Source organism: Amblyomma americanum, chromosome 10, assembly GCF_052857255.1.
Source record: "Amblyomma americanum isolate KBUSLIRL-KWMA chromosome 10, ASM5285725v1, whole genome shotgun sequence".
Taxonomy (NCBI): Eukaryota; Metazoa; Arthropoda; class Arachnida; order Ixodida; family Ixodidae; genus Amblyomma; species Amblyomma americanum.
In genome coordinates, this window is record NC_135506.1 from 2824493 (window position 1) to 2847360 (window position 22868).

At 47.6% G+C, this 22868-nt stretch overlaps 1 protein-coding gene across 4 annotated transcripts in view; it reads right to left on the reverse strand.

The window, feature by feature from the left end:
* eya (eya transcriptional coactivator and phosphatase 2) overlaps positions 1-22868 on the reverse strand; it is a 100208-nt gene that overhangs the window by 74957 nt on the left and 2383 nt on the right. The window contains exon 1 of one of the 4 annotated variants that reach the window (XM_077641278.1): positions 1256-1517. The exons of 2 other annotated variants lie outside the window; for them this stretch is intronic. In XM_077641278.1, the coding sequence (XP_077497404.1) occupies positions 1256-1285 (30 nt within the window). In that variant the 5' untranslated portion in view covers positions 1286-1517. Of the gene's footprint in view, positions 1-1255; positions 1518-22868 lie in introns of those variants that run through there. One more of the 4 variants, XM_077641277.1, reaches the window with a different exon arrangement.

Below are 22868 nucleotides of genomic sequence, written 5' to 3' on the forward strand. Positions count from 1 at the left end.
TGATCAATGACTTTGCAAATGCTATACAGACGTAAAAATAAGTTATCTTCCGGAGTGTAAACTAAGGCTTCTCTTGATGTGGGTCTCACCTGAGCTTATTTCTCAAACACACTCGTCCCGTACTTTAACCTAGCTCACAAGGAACAGTATCTCTGATAAAGCAGAGTACCGGAATTCTGTTGGGCTGGAAATGCCACGACGCATCAGGCCCGAGCGATGTCTGCAAGTTGAAAAACTGCGGGAAAGTTGCCGGATTATCCACTATGGTGCGTGGTCAAGATGTCTGGCGAGGTCACATTCCTACATTCCTGTTCAATCAGCAATGTAAGCTTAATTGCGAATCAGTCAGCCAAGAAACACGACAACTGGGATGAAAATCACCATCACCGCTTGAGTCACTATAGGCACCCAATGTGCAGTGCGCTCAAGAGATTCTTAGTGAATGGATCGCAAAAAGAACAAAAAGGGGAGGAGAAATGAGTAATAAACAGCCCCAGAAAGACCGCAGTATGCCAAGGATTCTGGTAAAATATTCTCAGGAACTTATAAAGGTGTACTTACTACGTCGATTACACAGATTAGCGATCGGATATGCGGATCGTATAGCAAAAAAGTTTCCTGTGTATTCGAGGCTTCCAAGCGATATTAATCAACTAATGTCCTCAGTGCGATGTTTAAACCATCGTGAGACGAGTGTATTGGATGAATTTTTTTTTTCGGACAAGACGCGTGTAACAGTACATCAAGATCGACAGCGAGAGATTACTGCAGCCGCAAGAAACGCGAGCCCAGTGAGGCGACCACCTGTTCGATGTGGATATCTGCGCACCTGTGGTTAGCTGCTACGGCCGAGTCTCGGAGAACATGTTGCGTAACTGGCAGCTGCCTTCGGCGAACGCAATGCTGCGTGCATACGTGAAAAATTGCAGCGGTCGCATTCTGGAAGAGTCGGAAATCCGAGAAACAGGTGGCGTTACACGTCGCGCGCACATACACGGCGCAGAGTCCACCGTGGCTCGTAGACGTGGGTGCGTCCGCCATCACAGTATCGCAACCACTACTTCCATATACGAGGCCGACCAGCAGCAGGGCATATGTGACGCGGGCTTTTGACGACCGAGAGAGGGTGGGGGGGCTTGAAAGTTAAAGCGAAGACTGAAGTGGTGGGAAAGAGAGGGGCGGTGGGAGAAAGGAAAAGCTGGGCGCAAGGCGATGCGCGTGGTGTAGTCCGCCAGGCCTGCTGCCTTTCTCTTACCTGCGGTTCGGACTCCTCCAAATCGACCATGTCCCGCCTGTGGACGGGTGCCGTTGACGAATGCGCCCTCAGGCGAATGAACGCTAGCTCGGCGTCGAAGGCTCGGCCCCTGGGCAGGCTCCACTCTCGGCCCGAAGGGGGGGACGTCAGCGGCAACGCGATCCCGCCGCCGCTGCCGACGATGGCTCGGCGCGCCGCCGCCGTTGGCGTCGCGTCGTGCGATGATCGCGCCGCGCTGCAGCCGCAGCCGAAGGCGAACGGCACGAGCTCCTTCTTGACGACCACCGGCCTCCCTCCCGACGCCGATGCGCTGGCGAACAGCGCCGGGGACAAAGATTCCTTCTTGACGACCACTGTTCCTCCTCCTCCCGCGAGCGCCGCTGGGGTAGACGGCGCACACTTGCTCGCCATGGTTCTGCAGTGCCAAGATCAAGGGAATAACTTCGATACGACTCTGCCCCCTTTTGGCTTCTCTTGTTCAAACGTCTTCTGCGACGCTATTTCTGGCCTCAGGATGTCCTCGCAATCTCTAGGCGCTTGTCTGATGTCTTTCTAGACTTGTCAGTTGTGCCTTCTCCGCTTTGAGGGTGTTTAATCCTGGCACTCGACTCTGGATGTCCGTTGCTTCCTTATGGTCACTTTTTTTTTTTCTCAGAAGCACTGGACTTTCGAAAACCACAGCGGCGTTCAGGACTGGTGTCAACACTCGGAGCATGGTAGCACGGTTCTCCCAACTGGGCTCAGAGTGCGACGACGGCACTGCAAATCACACGCGTGGAAACACGTCCGCATTGGCAGGCTCTCATAATAAGCGCTTCATGAAGATCCTAGTGATTGGGCCAAGAATAAAAAAAAAGAAAGCACTTTCTCCGCTTGTTCAAGTCGTCATTCAGGAAGAATCGGGAGCTCACGTGATAAAGCTGCATCACAGGCAAGGGATTCTGTTTTTTTTTTCTACCTTGGTCGCCGTTGTTCTAAGACGCCAGCTTCTAAGGTCCGCTGCCATCTTTGGCTGCTATGCTGACAAGGAAAGAGGCGTGAAACGATCAGCACAGATGGTTACTGTCTAAGCTGCCGGTGTGCTTGGCGATCCGCTGTTTCGCTGAAAAGCGTAAGGCGTCAGCCTGTGTTAGCAGGTTCCGGTTATGGGCAAGGAATATCTTTCATCTCCTCTTACGTAGTCCTGGAGTATTCGGTTACAGACATGTTTCTCTTCCTGGTGATAAACGCTGGGCGACTTCAAACAGCACTGAGTGCGTTTCACGACGCTGCTTGCGTCGTTCCTGCAGCTGTGCCGAATCTTTTCCAATGCACTGTTATCTCAGTCGTTCGTTCCACACACATTTCCGCGTAGGTCGTAGAAAACCAGCCACCTTATAAGCGAGGTCTGCGAAAATCACCGCATTCTCAGAATCCACTCCAATAGATGCACAGACAACGAAGTGATTGACGCAGTCACGCTGAAGAAGCCACGGAGCAGAATGATGAGCGCTCCGATTCGTAAAAGGCTTAGCACACGGCTACCAGAGCCTGCCTTTTCTCCACAGTAGGCCAACGGGAAAGAGGACGGTCACCTGGTCCATCCTAAATGTCTACGCCTGGAAATCCGCACCGTGAACCGCCGCAGACTGTCTCTCAGCTCTTCGGATGCCACGCTCCATTCTGCTCAAGGCTGCGCGATCTGCTCAGCAGCCTGTCTGGAGACAACTGCAGCGTCAGCAGAGCACCATCCGAATGAACCGACACGAACAGCATCCTCCTCTCCTGCGACTACACATGCCGCCAGCCACCTTACTGGAGTGCCTCGGCAGAAGAGCTGCAGTGATTCCCTCGCGCTCTCGGTGCAGTGGTTTCTTCAAACTCTAGTCTGGAGAAGAGGAGAGTTGGGAGTCTTTCGCTCCCTCTCGCCCTCGAAAGCGAGCGGCACTCGGTCTGCCGCCGTCGACCCCACCACGACGACAAAAACCCGTGCTGAAGCCCCCGGCCTGGTAGGCATTTCCTTCCCTCCTCCGGGCCGCGACGAGCACCGCTGCTAATGGGCGCCTCTCTCTCTCTCCTCTCACTCTCTCCTCGACCCATCGTTCGCGGAAAAAGAGCCTCTGCTTCCTTCATCCAGCGAAGGAGCGGCAAGTGGTGGCAAAAACGCCGGGGTCCCGTGCACTCCGGAGTCGAGGCAGAGCGCGAACATCTGGACCGCCGGGGAGGAATGCGTTTTGTTTCTGTCTTGCCTTCGGCCGGGTCTCCCTCCCTTTGTTGTTGTTGCTGCGCTGTTTGGGGGGCAGCCTCGGGGCTTGGCAGTTTGTCCGAGGTGGGACAGCGGCTCTGTCCGTTGTTTCTTTATTTTTTCTTGTTTTCTCCCCTTCCCTTTCCAGTACAATCTGCTGACCTTGAGCAGCATCAGGTCTGTGTGTCACCTACTTCCACTGCCGCTGTCTTTGAGGAAACCAAGCAACAAAAACCAAGCGGCAGCAGCCTGGTTGGAACCTTAGGCTCTATTTTGCTCTCTTTTTTTTTTATTCTAGAACTTCCGAAAGAAGGGACCGTTTAAGCCACAAGCGACCTTTTCTTATTCTCGGAACTGGACTCAGCATGAGACAAAGTTTCGCCGAAAACTCCAAGCAGGCACTGCTGCGGTGCAGGTTCTGCTGCAGACACCAGACACCACTGGTTAGCGCTGTTTCTTTCTTTGCAAACATTAAAAACGGCACACATCGAGCGTTCCTTTCCATCAACGCTTACCGTCTTCGTCAGCGTGTCATTACCCTCGCAGAAGTTAGTCCTGTGCCGGGAAAAAGGACAACTCGGGACAGGACATTTTCAATTTTACGCCATTATAAAATGGAAATTCGCTGTTTTGACGAACAACAATATTAAAGTGCATAGAGCCTATTGGGGCCCATGTAGTTTTGTCGCGTTAATATACCCACTCTTCGCGATGTCAAAAAAAAAACCCTTCACTGCTCCAACCAAATGTTTCCTTTCCTCTGCTCTCAGTGAAGGGCACCAACGAAGTATACGGCGCAAAGCGCGAATGACTCAGTGTTCTTTTTTTTTTGTTCTGTAGTGGTTGTGAAGAATATAAAGTCATTATAAAGTTAATACTTCTAATTATTTTGCTTACTCCTCAGGTTATAACACGAGACAAAGGCATGCACTAACAATAACCCCTTTGAAAGCGCGAAATAACAACTTTAAATATTCTTTTTTTTCCGAGGACAATTACTGAATGGAATAAACTTAATAGCGAGATTAATCATAATTCTTTATTGATGTTTGAAAAGTGCCTGCAAATGTTATGAATTTGAGTGTTTATATGCTTGTATTTTTCCCACCCTACTATGATCTGTACTAGGTCGCAGTATCTGTAAATAAATAAATAAATGAATAAAATAAACTCTCTCCACAACTTCAGCTACGTTAGAAGTCGCCTTCAGCAGCTGCGAGCCGAATGGGTACAGATCATCATCATCAGCCTGACTACGCTGATGATACCTTTAAAAATACCCTTAAAAAGATTTTTGTAGGGTATTTTTTTTCTCTCGTGATTCTTTAGCACGAACGAATCAGATTACTGCCTTCGATTCATTAATCGGCTGACTGACCAATCATCGAAACGGATATATTCGTACAGAAGATAACAACGTTCTCTTGTACTATCCTCTGGCAGTGTTACTAGGCCTCACTGCTCTCCCGCGTTTGTGGAGAAAATACAGTATAATAAAATAAGGCATATTTTTGTCGCGCACTCTACGGTGTAGTTCGGACCGTACTACGGTGTAGTACGGTGTAGTCGGCCGGTTGGAACCACTTCCACGAGGAGGTGCGGTAGAGATTAATTTCCCACTGACGTGATATCGCCGAAGATGAAACCACCCGTACCCTTTTTATTTCTTAACGGGAAGAGTTGGCTTGGCTTGCTAGAAAGTGGGCTTGGCAGCACCGCGTTGGAAACAATGTTCACCGACCTTTTCTGTTTTGTTGTCCAGGTTTGTGCTTACATGCCTACTAAATTCTTTCGCAGCGATAACCGCTTTTTGGTGCTGATGCCATGCCCACTATGTATTGCGAACTTTTTATCTGATGTTTGTTCGTTCCCAAGGGATCTGTTAGTATGCGGTGACATCGAATCTAATCCAGGTCCAACACAGGAATGTTGCTTAGCTACTTTCTGGCCAAACCATGATGGCTGCCTCTGTAAACAAAATTCTTGAAAAGCAGAGTACGCTTGAGGATAAATTGGCAGCCTAACTGAGCGCATTACCAACCTAGAAGCGAAGTTATCAGAGCTTACGATGAAGCTAGTAATCTAAAAGAAGCATTAACTCAGCTTGATAACGACAAGTCATACATGCTCAAAAATATTCTTGATTTGGAAAACAGAAGCTAGAGAGAGAATTAACTTTATCGTTTACGGTTTGGAGGAGGAGTACAATGAAACTGCTGTCAAGTCTCCAGAACACATTAAGGAAAGAACTATATAAAGAAAAATTAGCAGTTGAAGTTAGCAGCATTGAAAGGTGCCACAGATTGAGAAACAAGAGCAAAGGACACAGGCGCCCAGTAATAATAAAGGTTCATGACCACAGAAAAAAAAAATCTATTACAGTCATGCTCAAGACTGAAATAATCGGAATTTTCTGTGGCAGAAGACTTTTCCAGCTCAATTCGTGAGGTTAGCAAGAAACTGGGGCAAATGTGCTCACAAGAGAAGGCAGACGGAGCTGAAGTCAAATTGGTATTTAATAAACTAGTTGTTGATAGTAATGTATTCGAATGGGATCGAAAAAGGGACAAGCGCTACAGTATTGCTAAAAAATTAGCTGCGGTTTAACTACTGCTTAATCTGGCTAGAGAGCGAAAGCTGTGGTGTATCGGGCAGGCAGGCAGGCGCGGCTTGGCGTCTCTAACGTTGAGTGCGTTCCGAACACTGAACAGGCAGCGCGCCCACCCTGCCACCCTGACAGGTGGCAGTTAAATTAATGGTTGATCGCGAGAGGTTGGTCACCCAATGAACGATGCGGCCTATTCTGCCGCCCTCTACCGGCGAATAGAAAGGTCAAAGGTCAAGTGGTACGACACCGTGGCGGACCACACATATGATAAGTACTATAACCACACTTGACCCCTGACTCACTTGAAGACCAACCGGCAACGCGGCAAACCTAGCATAGTTAAGCTTTCGCTTCAAACGAATTAATGACCGAATAAAGTTTAGTAGAAAATGTTCAGCCAATTAAATGCCAATTGTCGAAGTATTGTTAGCAATAAAGCTACGCAACTTGAGGGTCTGTCTCTTACGCATAACATAGAAATCACTGCGCTCATCGAAACTTGGCTAAGTAGGAAAGTATTTGATGCTGGATTTGGTCCAGAAAATTACAGAGTGCTTCGTGAGGACAGAGATGGAAGGGGCGGAGGTGTATCTATATAATTCAAATCTTCATTGCAGATCTTCAGGATGACTGGTTTACTATTGACAACGTAGAAGGGAAATTTTGTAAATTTTACAAAAACAGTGTTTTGTTATATTCTCGAAGTCGTGTTTAGGCCACCTAACTCCTTCAACGATCTGCTAATAAGCCTGAAAGGATATTTGCAGCGAACTGTAAATTTACCCAACGCACACTGGTCTACTTTTTTGTGTCCTGCTAACCTTATTGAACAAACTTCGCTGGATATTTCCATTGAATTTAACCTGTTACAGGTAGTAAAAGACTTTACAAAAGTTCACAGTGACTCATGTTCAATTCTTGATTTATTTTTTATAAATGATGCTGTCAAAAAAGAGTAGAATGCAATGTAATGACTGGCATTTCTGTTCACCAAGCAGCCGTACTGACCTTGATGAACGAAAAATTTGACAGCGAAGATACTGTCAATTTTTTTTCCTAATTTCTCTCGAGCAAACCATGAATTCATTGATATGATAGACCTTCATTATGACACCTTCAGAAAATTTAATTGCAGTGTGAATGGCCTGTGGTTTTTTTTTTTAAATGTTGTTTTTGAGCGCATTGGGCACTGTGTTCCGAAAATTACTAAAAGAAAAAAAAAAGTCTCCAATATGTAACCCGTGTATCACACGAAAGACTTTACTCTCGCAACGCAAACTAGTTAGATTGAAAAAAAGATTGAGAGTAGGAAGCTGTTTTCGATTAAGCATTGATGAACAATCGGAAAAACTAAAGGAGAAGATTACACGTGACAAGGAAAAGTATTATTCTCCGCAGCTACCTTCCTTCACTAAAATATCTCCCGAGAAATTCTGGGGACAAATAACGCCAAAATGACAATCAAATGTCACATTTACGATAAATGAAAAGTGTGAGTGTGATGGTGCTTTGGTGTGCATCGCTTTTAACATTTATTTCAAATCTGTATATACACAAGATGACGGATCTCTTCGTAGCTATTCCACGTATTTATCTTCAGTTCCTGATGTTGTGATTTCCGAGGCAGGTATTCTAAGCCTACTGTTGAAGATTGATGTAAAAAAAAAAAAAAACTCCGGGGCCAGATGGCATTCCCAATGCGTTCCTGCATCATTATGCAGAGTGGTGTTCAAAATACTTTGCATCTTGTTTGACAGGTCATTAAATGAAGGCTCATTACCGGATCACTGGAGACAGGCCAGAATTAATCCAATTCATAAAACTGGAGACAGATCATCTATTCAAAATTTCCGCCTGATATCATTAACATCAACAGCGTGCAAAACTGTAGGACACATTATTCAAAAACATATAGCTGAATTTCTCGATCAAAATTAGTTCCTAACTGACGCACAGCATGGATTTAGACGAAGATACTCTACCAACACTCAGCTAGTTCAAACCATACATGATTTTGCACAGACAATAGATGAAGGTAAACAGACTTACGCTGCATTTATGGATTTTAAAAAAGAATTTGACAAACTTTCGCATAATAAACTTCTTCACAAGCTAGGTAATGTATTAAGAAAAATTACGAACGACACACATGGATTGCAGCTTATCTAATAAACCGTGACCAGTTTGTGGCATTAAGTAATTCTTCTTTTTCCCCAGTACCTGAAGATTCTGGCATCCCCCAAGGGTCCGTTCTCGTGTGGCTTCTTTTTTAATTTTTATTAACGACATTGTTTCTATATCTCCGTTCCTCTCAGATTGTACGCTGATGATTGTGTGTTATATGCAAAGATTAATGCTATATATACTGAGAGCCTCTCCTATTTAATTATTCTGCTAACAATAATTTTCTTGCTGAAGTAAACAGCTACGAATACTTAGGGCTTCGGATCTGCAATAGCCTCTCCTGGCCAGAACACACTGATAACGCCACAGCTGACCCCCTACGCAAATTATTTTTCCTTCGACGTGGTTTGAAGCTCGCCCCAACCAGTGTACGTTTCCTCACATAAAACATCATTATCCGCCCGATGTCAGAATATGCCGTCTACACTACTAAATTAGAGAGAGTACAAAATAAAGTAGTTCGTTTTATTTATAACACATATGGTCGCATATCTATCACTCATCTTAATCAAAGTGGTTTGCTTCGAATCTCTCACAGGAACCGCATTTTTCGTTTTTGAAATCAAAAGTCAATATAATATTAACACACCCAACATTACATTGTAGTCCTCTGGATATAACAGAAGACAACGTACGATTTTACAATAGCATCATTAAAGCACGAATTAACTCCTATAAGTATTCTTATTTCACCTAAGCGATTACAGGCTGGAGCAATCTCACTAATGACGCAGTAACAGAAACTTTACTAAAAATGTTTGAAACCAATTTTTAATTCCCTTATATTTTTGCACTGTATAATATATTTGTGTTGCATTCCTAATTTTGCGTTGTTTTTTGCGTTCCTGTTCTTGATTTTTGCGAATTTCCTTTTTACTGAAGCATCCTGGAATTGTGTTGTTTCCAGCATTTCTTCTCGTGTATACAGTATGCCCACCCTGCTGAAAAGTCTGTTAAAAGATTTAAGAAACAAGAAATAAAAAAGTTTGAGAAACACATCGCGAATATTGGAGGGCCAGCTCCCTCTCCCAACAGCCCCCTTCAGAAGTCGTCCAAAACCCCACCTTTGCTTCCACTCAGCCTAATATTAAATTTGACTTTTATCCCAACTCCAGTTCAATTGTGGCATTAATTAATCTCCTATAAGGTAATTTATTTGTTTATTCTTGTAACGTGTAATCTAAATAATTATTTTTTCATCACGTGATGAATTTTTTGGGGGCACTAATTTCTAAGAAAGGTAATTAATCACTGTCAGAATTACCTTTATTGAAATGGAGAACTGCTCTTTGTGCCCGCAATGCTTCAGTAATTTTGCGGGACAAAATTGTTGACTCCCACTTTGAAGCTTAGTTGCTCCTGAAGTGGAATGAATTAGGAAACTTTAAATCCTACCGGGTGCTGCCACTTGAGTACTTGCATGTATACGTCAAATCAAAAAAAGAAAATGTATTTGAAGATAATTTCATTACTTTTGGGAAGTAACTTTTATGCAATGTCACCCCTCTTTCTTAGATGTAATTGGTAATTTACTGTACTTACGTTTAAGCGCTTTTACGAGAGCAATCAGTAATCTAGTTAAACCACTTTCAAATGAAATTTTGCCATTTATTCTCCCACTGTTCTGCACTTCTAGTGCAGAAGTTGTTACATTTCCTCATCCGAAGTTCATTGGAAACCGAAACATTGACAGACTAACGGAACCATTTCACGAAGAGCACCAGTTATTTGTCTTGGCCAGCCGCGACGGCGTTATTCCAGCAGAGTTCCCTATCCCCTAGCTCGCAACTCAGTGTTGATCCCGGGCGCCCCAGATGCGTTTTAAACCTCTCTGGGGCACCACTCTCGGGAAGAGAGGGAGAGATAGAAATGAACGGAAAGGCAGGGAGGTTAACTAGCCGACGCCCAGTGTGCTACTCTACACGTGGGAAGGGAAACGGAGGGAGAGATAGAGAGGGCAGAGACGACAAGCGAGAAATTGATGAGATAGAGACAAGACTAATAGATAACCATGATTAGCAGCTTCAGGCATATACTTTAGCAAGCGCTGAAAGAAAAAAAAAGATCGCGAAAACGTTTGTAGCGAGACCCGCGCAGCGGCACGCCCAGCAAGCACCATTTAGCACGGTAAATAAGCGGTCGCATTCGTGCGTAGCGAATACCCGTTCGCAACGGAGACAAGAGGAAGCTGGGCTTCATGGGGAGAAGGATGGGCAGAGAGGAACAGCTATCCCGAGCCACCGAATCCGATGAGAAGCAGCAGAGAGAGAGAGAGAAGCCGAAGGAAGGCGAGGAGGCGGGCTTCCCTGTTTGCCCGCCCCCCGAGCATGCGCGCCAGCTGCTCAGACAGAGAAAGGAGGCCTCTCTCCACCATCCTCTCCTTGAGCTCTCTCTCTCCGTATTGCTACCTTGGTGTTCTGCGCACCGGTCGCGCCCCCTTGCGCTGTCGCACTTCTCGCGCTAATTGATTCGAAAGCTGTGAAGCCGAGCGCTCTATTTTTATTTTTGTTCGCTATGTTTCTAAACGGTCCCGTTTAGCGACAAGACAGGGCGCAATCAGTTTGGCGCCTATTGAGCACTTTCCACTCAAACGCACCTCATCACCCATTCCCCTTCCTCGTTTCTTACGTGAGTTGTTGCGAGGTTGCCAAGCTCTTGCATGCACTAAATGTGGACGGCGTCGCTTAGATCAACTGTGTACGATTCGTCACCTCGTATTTGCAGTCCGCTACAATCTGACTGGCTGCCTGCGTAAGCCGCAAAGCTGCATGCACTGTGGACTATTCATTACAGCGTAGTAGTGGAAGGCTTCGGATCAATTTTACATCGACAATGACCTCGCGCACAGTATAGCGGAATATATCGGTTACTTCCATTAATCACTGCGACTGTCTCATTTCTACCCTGCGTGACTACTGCCTCTTGTTTCGGTTTTGGCGCGATTGCAAAAAAAAAAAAACACCTTTAACCTTTTTCATTACCGATTGATTTCTTTTAGGTTCATTCTATTATTTTTTTTTTGCTCTGTTGTGAGTCAGCTAGGTGTGCCTGCGCTCATTAATCGCTTCAGTTATGAAACCTAGTTAGGGAGATAAAGTCCGGAGTAGAAGTGGTCTTAACCCTCTCTGATGTCATCATGGTACTGACAAGGACGGTTGCACAAAAATATGATACAATATCGACGACTTACTCCTTCAACGATGGTCGAAATCTATGTAAAGGACATATTTTACACCTGCAGCTGTTAACGGCACGTTTCCCGGTTATGAGCCCTTGGCGTAACGCCAAGAAGTGGAATAGCGAGTCAGGCGCACCGCTCTACGTTGACTGTGCGGCATGCACGACCTCATGGCGATGCACCACGCTGTGGTGTCGAACGCAGTGACGCCAAGAGTGACAACGTAGTGATGTCACGCGCACTCTGCTACTGAAGAGGACGAATAATTTTGAATAAACAATGTTATATCAACTACCACGAACAGCAGTTCCTGAATGTCGCGTTACAAAGCGGTAACTTTATCTGTGAGTTTTTTTTTTTTTGTAACGATAGCTACATTACGGTAACATTTCGAGCCTTCGGAGTGGCGATGGCGGCGCCGCGCGCCGGCGAAACCGAGCTGCCACAGTTGTGCGCATGCGCCATGTCAAGCGTGACGAAGATGAAGAAGGAACGCCCAGCGAAACGGAGCGGCGAAAGACTGACTTTGCGATTCGGCTGAGCGAGTTCCACTCGACCAGCTGCAGCTATCGCGTCACTCCAGGTTTTAACCAAAGCTAAACCATCGTCAATTTTCTTTGTTAAACTTTGCGGCACCTTGACGTTCAAAATGTATGTCCGTAAGTTTCAGTTTTATGGCAATAGCGGCTGTGGTGGTGCAGGTTAGAATTAAGTAATCTGAGACATCGTCGTTGCCACATTACTATGTTTGGCCCCGCTGAGTATGGGCAGAGTATCAAGAGGCGTTATAATAACGGCTGCCACCGCGGTTGGCAAGAATGCGGAGAGGATGCGCAGAGGAGCGAGGCCTCTGCGGTCAGTAATCTAATCCGCTTCAGTTGTTCCTGGGCAGCAAAGCGCCATAGCCACGCATATCAGCGCCGTGTCATCCAGCGTTGCTGTGAAAGGCTGGCGTAGTGTTACCCCGTCCCGACGCGCGGCGGCTCCGCCACACAGCATTCGTGCGTGCAGTGCAACCAACATTTAGCTGTGTTGGCTCAACCGACGAGACTCGGCCTCGCGGGAAACAACGGACCCATTTTGTAAGGGGAAAAGAAGGAGGGGGGGGGGGGGAGCTCTTTTAGCGGAACACGCGCGCGGCCTTTGCCAAAGTACTCAGGCCCCGCAAATCACAACTGGGCGTTGCTAGCTTGACGTGTCATATTTTGTGCATCTGTACTGCGCTGAGGCGCACTTCACTCGTCTTCCAATTTCAGCATCACTTTGTGTCTGAACGGTGCACAATTGTCAAAATTCCTTTCATAGGAAATGGTTTTCTCTATAAAGGGTGCTTTGCAAGCCATTTGAATCCGCAACACCATATGCTTCAGCTGCTGAATTTAACTTGAACGAACTGCACGTTTAACGTTGCTGCATATGTAGCAGTTTAGTGCATATTTTGTGTGTAATTGGTGAAACTGCTCTTCAGCATACTGCCGCGCATTTTCGAGTAACTCTCTGCTCGATTGACTATTAGTAGCCTTATAGCCGACAAAGACCTCGTTCGCAGCTCGTTCTGTCAAAGAACGTGATCGCCTCTTTTTAAGCCAGCAACTAACTTACTTCCCGACGGTGCCAAATTCATCACCATACAGACTACGTGTTCCGTCTCGTATACGCACGGTGACATCGATCCGAGGTCCTCCCTCCTCTGCGTTGCACATTTGCACAAACGCAGCGCTTCGCGGCTCGTTGGCGGCTCTTTCTTCCACAAAAAGAGCGGTCACGCCCTCCGCGACCGCTTTTCGAGCACATGCTTCCCATTCTGCGCACTCGCGAGGGGCAGTCCAGCCGCACGTTTCCACCCGTGTCAGCTGAAAAACGGCTCCATTCGAGTCCCCTCCAGCGCACCTCGTCCCCGCTTTTCTTTCGAGTCTCTCCGAGTCGTCCTTGCCGAGAGTGCTCGCCGCGTGCGGCATCGCTTTGTGAATGCGCCGTTGTATGCGTCGTGTGTATGCGTGGCTACATCTGTGTCCCCTAGCGTGCACTCTAAAAGCATGCAGCGCCCCGAAAGCCACACAGACGACGTCAACGGATCAGAAGAGTGTCGAATACTTGCTCACTGTGGACAGTTAGCTGAGTGTACAGCAAAATTGTGTTAAGCCACTTGGTGCCAAACGTCCGCGACAAGCAGGCGTGCAATGAGACTTTTTTTTAAGATGGAAGGCCAACAGAGATGAGTATAGGTTCGTGGCTGTCGACAGAAGAAACTTCTTTCATGCATTTCTCACGCGTCTTGCTGCTGCATCTTCCTTTTCTTTTCTTTTTTTTTTCTAGAATCAGGGTAATTCCGCCGAGCTAGTTAAGCAATAAATACGCATCAGAGCCCATGTTGTCAAAGTGGTAGTCTGCTCCCCACGCCACCAACAGACGACGCTTGGAAGTCAGAAACGTCAGTTCACGCTGATTCTTTATATATTTAGTTCACAACGTGACGAATCAATGTGCATTCGTAAAGTACCGAGTGGCCTGCACTTTTTAAAAGATCAGTTCCTACTCGTTCTAGAGAGCAGTGCACTATGCATCGCGGCTGCCTGGGCGCGGGGCAGCCTCCGTTGCGCTGCAGAGTTTTACTTCCTCGAGTGCGCGTGCATGCACACGGTTCGAAGTAAAGCCCCCGTTGTGCGAGCGCGTCTGCGCAGCGGGGGCTCCCCGTGGCGATTGTGGGGCGCCGCCGTGGGCGTGTGAAGAGCCCTCATTAGACCCGCCCAGGAGCTGAGCAAACAGCCATGCACTCCACAGTCGGGCCCGCTTTCCTTCTTGTATGTGTTTGTGCGCATTTTGCCTTCGCGGCGTAGTCTTTTTCTGCCCTCCGCAGAAGAGCAGCGGGAACATCGCCAGCGCTTGCTGAGCGATTGAGCCGTCGAACCCCGAAGAGTCAATGGCGATCGGCTGCCATTCTCTCTCTATTCCCTTCCCTCTTTCTCCTTATGGGGGGTCCGCGTGAGCCCTCGACAGACCGGGGTTCTGCCACTGTGCGCTCCACTTTTGGCGCAACCCCCCTCGCCCTCCCAGCCCTCTTCCACGACGCGTGTTGCTGGTTCGGCAGCTAAGCTCGGGAGTGGGTTCCTTGAGGCCAAGGTTGGTGCAGCTGGGGGCTCGGAGCTTGATCGTGTGACGGCGTTTTTTGTTGGCGCACGCGCAAGTACACTGGTTGAGATGTTTCAAGGGCGAGTGGCTCGGCTACCCGACCTGTGGCATCAACGCGAGGCTTGTCGACAGCGGTCACTCACGCGTCAAGTGTGCACTTGGACAGCTAGCCGCATAGCGTGGCCCTTAGTTGCCCGGTTTGGATTGTTTGTTTGTTTCGATACAAGAGAGTTACGCTAATCACACGGACCTGGTCCTCAGTTCACCGAAAGCGAGAAAAAGACTAGCTGTCATCTGTGCCGCTGGAAATCATAAACCACTTCTGACTCATTCGATTTGACCTCTTCCTAAGGAAGCATTTGTGCGCGAGGCCAAATGTGAGACGTTAGCTAGTACCTTCAAACTCAGTTGCTTAGTGCAGGCAACCGCAAGAACTAGTCGATTCCAAGTGCAGGTTTTTCGGTCTTCTCTTTTATCATTCTCGATGCGTGAACAGATCACCAGAAGGAATACATGCACGTTATGCGTGGCTTTCTGCATGTGGTCACATTTCCTTGCGTCAGGGACAGCGTGTTGAAGGGTAATCTGGTCTCATTTCGCCATCAGCGTCAGCTTCCGCCGAAGAAAATACTCCGTCCAGGTGTAGCACACCTCCTAGGTGACTTAAAGGAGTTTCAGCTGTGTTCAATAAGAGCGAACGCACTTCAAAGCAAAAAAAAAGAGATAAATAAACTTAGCTCGCCAAGGTCTCCCACTCTAACCTAAACCCACGTCGGTCTTTTCGGTACCGCAGTGAACTCCAGTCGTTTTTCAATGCCCAGCCATTTTTATTCACTTGCGCCACTTCCCAGCTCTGGGCTTGTTCGCTTTCGTTCTTCTTTCAGCCTTCCTGCATTTTCGGCGCACGCTGGTTAGCGAGAAATGACGTCGCAAATCTAAATTCAAATCTCGATCCTCTTCAAAACTGACCTTTCTTTCAAGTTTTTGTTCTTTTTCTTTCTACCTATTTTCTTTATCATGAACAGAAAAGCACGGCCGCTGACTTGCAGAGACGCTTATACCCACTTCCCCCGCGCACAATCCCATCTATTTGGAACACTTTCTTGACCTTCCAAGGGCAACGTTCCGGAAGGTCGGACCCATCGAACCACATGCCATGACGCGGAACTTCGGGGAGGAATAAAGAAAAAAACACACAATAGAAAGAATAGCCGATGACTGACAGCGCGGGTTTTTCTCCACGCTTCGTGCCCGACTGACCAGAGCCGCCGCCTCCTCGCTTACGTCGCCCTCTCGAAGCACGATGACGCGAGTTCAGGAACCGCGGCACAACAGCGACCGGCCACCGTCGGCCATGTCTGTCGGTCGTCGTCTGCGCCCCAGCAGACGACAGTCCCGCGCCGCGGCTGCGACCACAATGGAAGCCCGAAAAGAGGGAAGATTGAGGGGAAGCAGGGGCATGCTGTTCCGTGCTTCCTCGTCCGTGAGTGCACCCACTGAGACCCGGATCGCGCCCTCTCGCTTGCTCGTACGGGCAGCACCCCATTCTCTCCATTTTTTTTTTGTTGCTCCCATCCTTCCTTCCGCCTGGCTGCCCCGTGACATCTAGCGATTCGAACATCCAGCAAAACACTGTCAAAGCAAACTAGGCACAGTAGGCGAACCGTGCTCTGCCCTGTCGCGGACGCCAAACTCAGCGGGAGCTCTCCCCACATCGAGAAGAGACCGACGTACCGGCTGTTTGTAGTTGCCTGCCCTCAGCCTCCCCACCCCCGACGTTCGCCGCCACCATGCCCGCAGTCCCATTGTGGTCGCTTTCCGGGCCACCGGTCGCCCCCTTCCTTTTCTGCTGCCGTGCTCTGCCGCCGCTAGAACATCGAGGGGGAATATATGGAGCAGGGCTTTTCCACTCCCCAAAAACGTAATGACTACCGATTGAACCGCCCCCTCGATCCGAGAGGAGCACTTCATTAGACGCGCCCTCGGACCCTGAGGGCTCCATAGTCCGTATGCGCGTCGAGCGCTTGGCTTGGCTCGGCTTGACGTGGATGGTTCCGTCTCCCTTTCCCTAAGCCGAGAGATTAATCGTAACCCACTTGAACTAGAAGCCTCTCAACTGCCGCCTTGTGAGCCAGCTTTTATTCACGGCTTTCGCTGGGCACTTTTATGCTGTCAATCTCACCTCCATCAGCTTCAAGAGCGACCGAGTTATTAATCCCTCGGTGGACAGTAGTCGAAGGGAACTTTGTTCATTTGGCATTCTATCACTGGCGCGGCAGAGATCGCATTATGGCATACACACTCAGAAGCTGATGTAGTAATTACTCATTTTGCGTCCACCGAAGCGCAACCAAGCGGCTACAAAAGAAAGTTGTACAGCTTTTTCAGAAAGTTCGTAGTTAAAGAAAAATTCTTCATGGTCCGGGGTTCGAACCCGGGACCACCGCTTCACCGGAGCAGTCGTTCTACCCGCTGAGCTAACCGGGGCGGCTAGTATAGGGCTCGAAGTGGGAACAGTGTTCAAGTGTTTAGGGGAATCCCCCAAGGTGGAGTAGATTTGTGATAAGGGAGTAATTACTCATTCTGTAGCCGCTTGACCGCTCTTGGGGGGATGTAAAATGAGTAATTACTCCCTTAGATTGCAAATCTACTCCAACATGGGGGATTTCCCTAAACATTTTGCCGACACTGAGAAGCTGATGATTAGATGCGAGCTGCCTTCACGATATCCTCTACGAGTATTTGTTAGGTGCGGTTTTTTGCTTCTCCGAGCAAGGTGACGCACTTAGTCTTCGCTCGGTAGAAAACGAAATGCATCTTGATGTGCCTAACTGGACTTCGAATATGCAATGAGTCTGTAGCGATGAACGAGGTGGCGAGAATGCAGGATTTACCAAGGACGGGGATTTGGTGAGAGGTTTGCGAGTCAACGTCAGATACCGTCGGTGGCTCCGGATTCATGGGTCCCGCGTTATGCACTGCGTGTCAATCTATTGTGCGAGGAGATTGACAATGCCACGCCCCCTTTTGTTTATGTGTTATCCTACTGCTTGAGCATAATTTATTTATGTCATGAGTGTCTCACAAATAAACAATACTGCAGAATTTTATTCTGTAGAGTTTTTTCTTTGCAACTTTCTTTTACCGGCAAGAAAAAAGCTATCAGTATGCTACAAGCTCACCTGCTCGAGCGTTTCAAAATTACACCTTCTGTACGTGCAAGGCTGCTAAGTCGTGTAAGTGTTCTGCAACTCTTCCGTGATCAACGCAAAGGTTTTACGTAGCATGTACTTAACTGAATGATTCAGTCCTTCACATTTCCTCTATAGCCTCATGTTGGAGCAGTTTAGTAACTTCTCTCGTTACATACCCGTACAAATTTTCATTTAACATTTGCTGTATCTTTGAATTACAATAGTCTATAATTAGATGAGTGATCACGTAAATTAGCTTCTCTTCGTCTCTTGTCTTGTACATTGTTTCTTTGGAGCCGCATATTTAATCTCGTTTGGTGCAGCGGTCGTCTGTCTAGTGTGTTTTCATTTCATTGTGTATTTGAAATAATATCTCTTCGACTACCTTCTCTCACTATAAGGGGTTTGACTAGCGCAGTTGTCTGCTTTCGCGATATGCGGTCCAGTGAAGAGCCTCCACCTGTGCGAAGCGCACTCGAACGGCTCTTCACTGCCGCCGATTGTCACCTATTCACGCGACGTCACTTGACAGTCACGTGAGCCGTGCTGGTCGCGTGGTGTGTTACGCCAGCGACGCGCATTGGCTGCGTGTGGCCCGGGGAACGACGGGTGCGTCACGGAATCGCGACGATAGAGAGCAGCAGAAATTAGAGCCGATCCCCCCTTTAACAATGAAGCGACCAACGAATCGAGACGAGCGATGTGTGTGACGGATGCGGTGCAGTGGAGACACTGGAGCACCTGCTCCTTCGCTGTGCCGCGTTCGCCGATGCTCGTCGAGATATGCTCGCGGCCTACAGGGCGCTGGGCATCCTACCAGACTCCCTCGAGACGCTATTGTGGCCGCAGGGCAGTGCGCGCACCCGTGAGCGAACCTTGGTGAGTCTCTGTGCATTCCTCGAACAGACGAGCTTGACGTCCCGTCTGTTCTCGGCCAGGTAGTTACGCACAGTGACCGAACGCTCCACGTGTAGCTACCTCGGACTATGAACAGCTTGTCGCCCCACTCCAGCTGCAGTGAACGTAGTGCTGTGCGCGCGTTTTTATTGCTTCATCACGAACTAATACACGCGCACAACCTGGACACATTTATTATTGCGTGAATAGTTTTTTGTGCATATTACCTCCCCCTCCCCCCTTATCCTCTCTTCCTGTTTTTTCACCTCTTTCATTTCATTTCTCCATTCTGTCTGCTATCCTTTATTTCCGCTGCCCCAGCTCAGGTGCTTCCGTATCGATGGCAGATGCTGGGGCTAGCAGAAATCTTTTCCTCCCTTTTTATTATTTTAATAAAACCACTTACTGCTACTTAGCCTAAACCTTCCCCTAGTGTATACCGTGCCTGTCATTGTCAGCACAAATACGGCATAAGCCCATAGCACACTGTTCTGAGCGGTACAGAAGAGAGCGAGAGCTCACAATCAACGGCCATTGCATGGTGCGAGTGAGAGGGGGAAAAGAAGAGTTCCCAGCAAGGTTACCACTGTGTGTAACGCGAGATTCAGCGACACCTGCTTGCGGTGCCGAACGTAATATTAGTTATACATTATTACTGATACGATAGAATGAGAAGATCTTTGGGGGCGAAATCCATGGTCGGTCATAAATTTCGCCCATTGGCTGGAGTGATCTGACTACACGAAAAGAGAGCATTCCCACTGGCTTGAGGCAGATGACGTCACCGCCCCCCCCCCGAAGTGACGTCACTTCCGGCAAAGGCATCAACCGCTAGTAATGCTATCACACTGCCAACACATAGTGGAATTAGGTGTCCTGTGAAATTTTCTTCTGACAGAGCGCGTATGTCTCTATGCTGTCACTTGTGACGTCACTGTGTTCGGAACACTCAGTGTGGTACGTTGCCATGGCACATTGCAGTGACGTCATGCGTGACGTCACTTCGCGTTGACCAATCATCATGGCGTGGTGTTACGATCACACCGCAGAACGGCGAAATGTTTCCTTAACAGCTCTAGCTGTAAAGTCCACCTTCATGCGGGCGGGTTGCGCTTAATCCTTAAGCATAAATTCAGTAAGACCTTCTGGAGAGCCAAAAAAATTAACAGGCATTAGTCCAATGTTTGCGGGAATCCCTTCATGTGAGAGCAAGAATCGAAATAAGGGAGCAATTGCTCATTAGCATTCTGTATATATTTTCTTTGTCGTGTGGTTGCACTTAAGTGGATGGCAGTAATTACTCCGTTTTTCAAGAATTGACAGCATATTTTGAACTTCAGATACGAGCATTTTGACACAAGCTATATGCTTATCCCTCCTATATGACTGAACCAATTTGCCCTCAACCATCAGGCCCAACAGGCTGCAGAGCGACTGACCAAAATGGCGGTCAGAGGTCTGTGATACAACGGAGGGTGCTAAGGATCTCTGGCTCCGGCCGCTGAACCGCATCATGAGAGGGAAATAACTAGAACAATAAGAATGGGGTGGAGCGCATATGGCAGGTTCTCTCAGATCATGAATAGCAGGCTACCAATATCCCTCATGAGAAAAGTGTACAACAGCTTTATCTTACCGGTACTCACCTACGTGGCAGAAACGTGGAGGCTAACGAAAAGGGTTCACCTTAAGTTAAGGACAACGCAGCGAGCTATGGAAAGGAAAATGATATGTGTAATGTTAAGAGACAGGAAGAGGGTAGAATGGGTGAGGGAACAAACGCGGTTTAATGACGTCCTAGTTGAAATCAAGAGGAAGAAATGGGCTTGGGCAGGGCATGTAATGCGAAGGCAGTGTTATCGATGGTCCTTAAGGGTAACGGAGTGGATTCTAAGAGAAGGCAAGCGCAGCAGGGGGTGGCAGAAGGTTAGGTGGGCAGATGAGATTAAGAATTTTGTGGGCATACGGTGGGCGCAGCTGACACAGGACAAGGTTAATTGGAGCGATATGCATGGAAGAGGCCTTTGCCCTGAAGTGGGCGTAGTCAGGTTGATGATGATGATGATTAGAAAGCAGCACTACGAAAGAAGAGTGCAGGGAAAAAACAGCACGACTACAAAACAGCACATCGGAGTACGGTGCAGCGCTGCTGGAGGGGTGAACTATCACAGCCGTAACCTCAAACGGTAAATCACAGCACATGCGGCAGCGGCCTCCGGAGTTAGCGAGTGCTCGTCTCACGGAATGATAAGGAACACGGTACGGTAATAATCGCGATCTCAAATATTGGGTTTCTTTTATGGCGTGTAATGGAATAAATAACGCTGAAGAAGTTCTGGAAGCATCGATTCTGCGCGTTGACCATCCTGGTGCTGAATTCTGGCCAATACGCCCGACACAGGGCTCTGGGTGTGCCAGAAGTTTTCGTTCTTCAAAACTTTCGCTGTCGTCAATTGAATCTTCGGCAATTTTGCTTGGTGCGAGCTAGGGGACCTTCATGCACTCAATATATCCAGTACGCGATGCTCACTTTTAAAGACAGCAGGATTGCCCAAGCTGACATTTTCAGGTTGTTTGTTGTTTAACCAGGACGCTGCCCACTGGTTGTATATGAGGCTGACCAGCAGTTACTTACTTTGCGAAATGGGTCACACTGCTCACCGAAAAATTCATGCATCAGCGCGCATTTGTTGAGTGTAATTTTATATTGAGGTCCTTTTTTTCACTTCGAAGAGAATTATCTCGAAATATCAATTTTCGCCACATTTGACCAAAGCTATATACTTTTTTCGCTTGCAAGCCAATCTTATTAAGGCATCAATTTTCGCCAAATTTGGCTCTTTTGCTCAGGAACTAATAGAAACACCTAACACACACTTAACCTAACAAACGCAGGTGGGAGTCTACTGAAGCAAGAGTTCTAGAATGAACGCAGCAAATTTCGTTTCACAGGATGTTTATTGCCAAATCGGGCTTGGAGATTGGGAGCGTCCAGCAGGAAAAATAACAAGAATAACGAATTGGTAATATTCTATGGTTTGCTTCATTATAGACAGCAAGGAAAGCTGGACATAATTATACCGATTGGATGGCTCCAGCTCTGATAGTAGTAGTAGTATAAGACATTTACTCAGCCAAGGGTTACCGGCTGAGCGTATTTCTGGTAGATACTCGTAAAAAGGGCCGCCAACCGCAGGGCTTCCTTTCAGGGTATTTAAAACTACCAACAAAAAAAAAGCCGCCCGAACTAAAATACTGACCTGAGGCGTTACTGACATCATCGTATAAACTACTATAGAAACGCAACGACTTCTTGCTATAATGTTGTTATGTGTTTAAATGATAGCTAGGACGTTGAATATTCTTTCACCGAATGTGCGCGAACTTTTGTAAACACATTATCAGCAAGCAATATGCAGCCAGCGTCATGACACCCCGCGGCAACAGCGCTAGATAAACTACCCGGGACATTTGACCGCAGAGCGGATGCCCGAGCCTTTATCTGTTTCCCAGATTCTTCTTACATATAATACAGAAAGAAACTAGATCATTGAAGCCAAGCAAGCAAGGACTACTTAACCACTACTTCCGCCAAATGCACCGTTCACGCAACGCTGTTACCCACCAGTGCACAAAATTATCCCGTGTGGCAACTTTAGCGTCACAGATAAATAAGCATATCAACGCTGTTACTCGATGAATGAGCCTGCCTTGTTCCTTAATGAACCAACGAAACGAGCACTCGCTAACTCCGAAAGTCGCTGGCGCATGTGTTGTGATTTACCGTTTGCAGTTATGGCTGTGGTAGTTCACCCCCCCCCCCCCCCCCCCCCCCAATGTGCTGTTTGGTAGTCGTGCTGTTTTTCCCCGCGCTCTTCTGTCGAGATGCTGTTTTCGGTCTTGCCGCTGTGCCGTTTTGTCTGGCGTGCTGTTTTTTAGCTGTGCCGTTTTGTCGCCATGTTGTTTTTCCCTGCGCCGTTTTGTCGCAGTGTCCTTTTTCCCCTGTGCTGTTTTGTGTTGTGCTGTTTTTTGTGCGCTGTTTTGACGCATGCTGTTTTTTGACGTGTGCTGTTCTTTTGTGTCCCCGCTTTGGCGGAATAGGCCTCCAACTGAAGCTAACTATAATAGAACTATTATTAATACATTTTGCTGCAATAACTAGAAACCTATACTTCGACGAAGATAATTTTAAAGGGTCA